Raw genomic sequence first — 6,000 nt, forward strand, 5'->3', positions numbered from 1 at the left:
TTTCTGGATATTACACAGTGAACAAAATCCTATCACTTGAACATGTGGAAATCATCAAGAAGGATACTGGAAGGAAGCTCACGGTGAGAGGGGAAGGATTAAGGCACTATGATCATCACCCTCCCTAAAGAAGGACAACCGTCAAGCTAATGACGATAAAAGAGCGCTTGTTGGGAGGCAACCCAACCTTAGGTAACTATTTTTTTATACTCTTCTCAGAATAAATGGTTAGTTCAACTTCTATGTATTGTAAGGAATTAAGTTTGGTGTTCCACACCAATGTGATTGTATCAACAAAAAAAAAAAATTTAAGGGTGAATGCATGGTACTAAGTTTGGTGTTCCACCAACATTCATGAAAAACAAAGTAACCCTTGAGACAATTATGAATAATCACAAATCCCAAACAAGCATAGAAATTGACTAAGCCTGCAATTTCATTTGTTTACCTTTTAGTCCTGCATTTTATTTACTCATAGACTTAAAGCACATGATGTATTATGCATGCATGAAAGAAGCGTTCTGTGTTAGCATATAGAAGTAGGCAAGGAACTAAGTTTGGTGTTCCCACACTAACTTAAGTTCAAGAACTCACAAGCATAATTGCATGCTAACCATTTCTCAAGTGCTTGGGGACAAGCAACTTTCAAAGTTTATTATAGGCAGTCACTTCAATCTTGGGAAGGATTAAGCATCGTCAACCAAAGAGACAAAGAGGGATGTAAAGACCAACAATGATGATGATAAGGAGTAAAGCAAGTGAACTCCAAAAGGTTGTATTGTTAAGTGATTGTCTTGTACTTAAAACTGTTATGATTGAAAGTGATATTGTACCCCTGTTTATCTGCTTAGTATGACTTCTTTGTAGTTCAATAACTAAGACGTTTGATATATCATAACACCATACTCTTGAAATTGCTTGCACTCAATATCTATAAGAATGAAAACAGAGAACATTTCTTTGAAAAAGAATGATTGAGGAATCAAAAATTTGTTTTGAGGCAAGCAAAAGATTAAGAGAAGTGGTGGTTCTAGTTGTATGATTGTGTAATGAGGTTGCATGTTTGTGAAAACCTGCATGGGAGCTCATAGGCAGGAAATAGAGTTCAAAGAAGTATTATGGAGATTCTCAAATATCTTTTGATCCAAGAAGCAGCAAAAAAAAAAAAAAAAGAACATGGCAAAAGGCTCTGAGCATCAATTACTAGGAAGAAAAAGAAAGAAATAAGAACTCAAAGAGTTATTATCCTAGTTAAATGCTTGTGGTAGAATTGTGTCAGAGAGAGAGGCTTGAGCAAGTAAATCCTAAGGGGTGCTTCAACACCTAATACCTTAAAACCAACTGGTTTGGGAGTATTGATTGAAAGCTTATCTAAAGAGCCGCTTTGAGACATGACACTTAGAGTCAAGGCCAAGACACAAAAACTATAAGACTGCTTCAAGGTGATTACCCATAGAGAGATTTCCATGATATCATTTGAATAAAAGTCCTAAGATCTAAGACTTCCAAAATGTAGGGACTAATAAGCACTGGAATCCTTGCATGAGCATATAATTCAGAGTTCACCCCACTATCACTTAATCACTTCACTCACCAAGGCATTACAAGCTATCCCTCAACTTGTTCCAATTAAAAGAAACCTTTGTGCATAGTTCTTTTCTTGCTTGAGGACAAGCAAGGTTTAAGTTTGGTGTTGTGATGCATTTGCATCTGTGCTATTTTAGCTAGTTAGTTTAAGTAGTTTTAGCTTAATTTCATTCACTTTCTTTGAAATAAACAAGCATTTGTGTGAGTTTTCTCTCCATGCATTCATGAACCAAGAACTAGGTGTAATTTGGCCATATTTGCGCAAAGAATTCAAGAAGTTGACAAATGAATTAGTATGAATGAATCTCTTGAAAATTGTTGCATAGAATGGCAAAACTTTGAAGCAAATTCTTTGGTTAATGATAGGTGATGAAACAAGAAGGCATTGAAGTAAGAATGAAGCAAGCAAGTGGCTAACAACTCCTTCAAGAAAAGCAATATGCACGATGCTAACTTGGGATTCAAGTTGGCAACGCCAATGAAGCCCCACTTGAGGAAGAGCACAAGCAACTTTGCAAGAAAGTGGTTTCCTATGAAGACTATGCACGTTGCTAACTTGGAGTTACATTGGAATGTTTGGCAACAACTCAAGAAGCAAGTTGGGCAAGAAGAAGAGTAAATGTTGGCGTTGCCAACTTGGAGAAAGGGTGAGTTGTTGAAGGCAACGCCAAGCACCCTGGAGAGCAAATGTTGGCGTTGCCAACTTGGAGAAAGGAGTGAGTGTTTGATGGCAACGCAGGCAAGCAAGGAGCTGAGCCAAGGAGAAGGTCGAGGGCGTTGCCAACGCCAGAAACAAGGGACGTGTTCCTTGGCAACGCACACAAGCAAGGCTTGGCCTAGGAGGAAGAGGAGCTGGCGTTGCCAACGCCAGGAACCATAGGCGTTATCCAAGGCAACGCCAAGCAACAAGAATGGAGCCTTGAAGAGTAGTCGAGCACGTTGCCAACTCCAGGGAGAGCTAGAGTGTTTGGTGACAACGCCCAAGAAAAGGAAGCTGGCGTTGCCAACATGGAATATAGGGGCGTTACCCACAACAACTCCAACAAGGCAGCCTGACCTTACCTCCTTCAATGGAGTATATCTTGAGCTAAAAAACTCCAAATGAGGTGATTCCAACGGCATTTGAAAGTAGACATTCAGAGCTTTCCAACCATATATCATAGTATGGGGTTGGCATTCATTTTGAAGCTTCAAAAGCTGGCGTTACCAACGCTGGAAACAAGGGCGTTTTCACCAAAAACGTGTGCGATTTTGGCAGCCTGACCCTGTCTCCTTCAAACGAGCATAACTTGAGCTACAGATATCCAAATTGAGGGATTCTAGTTGCGTTGGAAAGCTGACATTCAGAGCTTTCCAACCATATATAATAGTCTATAGTGAAGCATGAAATGGAAGCTCGAATCAGAGTCATCTTTAGGCCCCAAAAATAAGAAAATGAGGTTGGAATTGGAGGAAGCTAGAAAGCACCCTGGAGAGGAGCACGAGCACGTTGGCAACGTGCTAACAAGGAGGCGTGTTTGAGGACAACGCCAGCCCATTGTTGCTGCCTTGGGAGGCTTGGCACGTTGCCAACTTGGGAAGAAGGGGGCGTTTTTAATAACAACTTGGCAGCTTGACCTTACCTTCTTTGAGGAAGCATAACTTGAGCTAGAAAAATTCAATTGAGATAATTCCAAGTGCATTAGAAAGAAGACACTCTGAGCTTTCCAATGATGTATGATAGTACATATTGAAGCAAAGGATTGACACTCAAATTCTGGGCAACATTAGGCATGAGAGAAGAGTCAAGAAGAAGAAGAGCAAGTTGTTAGCAACAACTTGGGCCAACAACGCCCAAGTCTCAAAGCTCACTCCCAGGAAAACAACATGCATGCTGCCAACGTGCATTAAGCCTGGAGTTATTGCCAACAACGCCCCTCAATGGGCCAGAATTGATGACAACTTGCTCTGCTTCCTCTGTTCCTCACAAAGGCCAGCAACTTCTTCCATTGAGCCAAGAATTCAACAATGAGAAAGCCCACATTGCTAGCCCAAATTAAAGATCTCTGAAGAAGTTTTAGGAGTAGTATAAATAGAGAAAAGTTTGGTACTTAGAAGGACTCTTTTTACACTACTTTTTGCTTGTAACTTGTTTTGAGATTTTTGGACACTTAGACATTTTCTCACCAGTTTTCTATTTTGTTTTTCTTGCAACTTTGAATTACGGTTTTAAGATCTTCTTCTTCTTCATCTTCTTCATTCTTCTCTACTCAATTCTCATGTTTACTTTTTCATTTGTTGTTGAATTTAGAGCTATGATTCACTAAACCCCATTTTCATTAGGGGGAGGAGCTCTGTTTATTGGATTGAATTGATAACTCTTCTTCTCCTTCTTAATTCAAGTGGTTGATCTAAGAGGAGACTCTTATTCTTCAAAGATTCAATCACCATCAAGAGAGGGATTAATCTATGTGATTCATGTGGTGAATTTGGACAAGGAGCCACATAATTCAGTTTAGAGTTCATCCTCTCATGATTTTCTTAATCAATACACCTTGGTTGGTATGTGAGATGTAACCTCCTTTGGTTGAGATTATGGAAGTTGTGTGGCTTGGTTAAGGAAGTGAACTTCATCTCTTCTCATGAACAATTAGATCACGAGAGTGGCAATTGGTTGTGTTGAGAGAAATTGAGTTACCAAGAGATTGGGACTCAATTACCTACAATTTGCCATGGATCTATACCCATGATTGAGAAGGAATTGATCAACATCAATTCATGAAAATTTGCATCTCTGATCCCTAATGATCTCTCTATCATTACTTCTCATCTCTTTTGCTCTTTAGTTGTTTTGAATACCCATTACCCAATCCCCTTTTATCTTCTTGCAATTTATCATTCTTACCATTTACATTCTGTTTATCTAATTCTTGCAATTTACTCTTCTGCTCTTTATAATTCCGCAATCTTTACTTTCTTGCAAGGTATCTTTAATGTCATTTAAGTTTCTTGCATTTCAAATTTCAGTTATCTACTTTCATTGTTCGTCTTTATTATAGTTCTTTAAATTCTTTGTTATTTAACTTTCCGCAATTACATTCAAAAATCAAATCTCATGAATTCAAAACCATGTTTGCTTGACTAAATCTACCATTTAACTAAAGTTGCTTAATCTAACAATCTCCGTGGGATCGACCTCACTCTTAGTGAGTTTTATTACTTGATACGACCCGGTATACTTGCCAGTAATTACGTGAAATTAATTTTTTACGTATCAATAAGCATATTTTAGGTGAGGTGGAATGGGCTTCAACTCTATGTTCAGCTCATGGCGTGGCACTTGATCATCTGGAACCATTGGAGGTGGCAATGTGTCTTTAGTATACTCATGGGGCTTCCCCACACTTGAACCCTTCACCATGTTCTTCTCATCAACTGTCTCTTGGTGAATTTCAGCCACAGTTTCATAAAAAATATCACACTGGAAGATAGAGTGGTCTTCCAGTAGATACTTCATAGCTTCATCAAGGTTAAAACTCATTGCTCTTCCATCAATCTCAAAGGAGTAGGTACCCGAGAAGGCATCCAATTTAAACCGAGAGGTCTTCAAGAACGGCCTTCCAAGCAAGATAGATGACGGTCTTCCTGAGTCATTAGGGGGCATCTCAAGAATGTAGAAATCAATAGGAAAAATCAACCCATTAATGGTCACCAAGACGACTTTCGCAATTCCAACTACTGAGATTATGCTCTTATCTGCCAAAACAAATTGGGCTGCCGACCTTCTCAATGGTGGAAGCTTCAAAGCATCATAAATAGATAATGGCATAATACTGACACATGCACCTAAGTCACACATGCAATCAACAAACTGTACACCACCAATAGTGCATGTAACCATACATGGACCGGGATCACCATATTTCTCCGGTATAGCACCCATCAAAGCAGAAATCGAGCTACCCAAAGAAATAGTTTCTAAGTCATGAATCTTCTCCTTATTCATGCACAAATCCTTTATAAACTTAGCATACATAGGAACTTGATGAATAGCATCAAAAAGGGGAATAGTTACTGATGAGCGGATATTTTATACACTTTTTGACATCATTTTCATATAGTTTTTAGTAGTTTTATTTAGTTTTTATTAAGTTTTTACAGGTTTTTGTGTTAAATTAAAATTTTTGGATTCTACTATGAGTTTTTGTGTTTTTGGGCAATTTCAGGTATTTTTTGGCTGAAATTGAGGAGCTGGAGCAGAAGTCTGATTCAGAGAGAGAGAAAGCACTGCAGATGCTATCTGAATCTGACCTGCCTGCATTCGCAAGAGCTTTTCTGGAGCTACCGACGTCCAAATTGAATGCTCTCAATGGCTATGGAAAGCTGACTTCTAGATCTTTCCAAAAATATATAATAGTCCATTCTTTATTTTGG

General features: G+C 38.8%; 1 protein-coding gene across 1 annotated transcript; it reads right to left on the reverse strand.

The window, feature by feature from the left end:
* Window positions 1–4,840: 4,840 nt before the first annotated feature.
* Window positions 4,841–5,602, reverse strand: LOC112721507 (uncharacterized). Its single transcript, XM_025772565.1, has one exon. The coding sequence runs from the start codon at window positions 5,600–5,602 to the stop codon at window positions 4,841–4,843; it is 762 nt and encodes a 253-aa protein (XP_025628350.1).
* Window positions 5,603–6,000: the final 398 nt, after the last annotated feature.

Source organism: Arachis hypogaea, chromosome 11 (assembly GCF_003086295.3).
Source record: "Arachis hypogaea cultivar Tifrunner chromosome 11, arahy.Tifrunner.gnm2.J5K5, whole genome shotgun sequence".
NCBI classification, from domain to species: domain Eukaryota; kingdom Viridiplantae; phylum Streptophyta; class Magnoliopsida; order Fabales; family Fabaceae; genus Arachis; species Arachis hypogaea.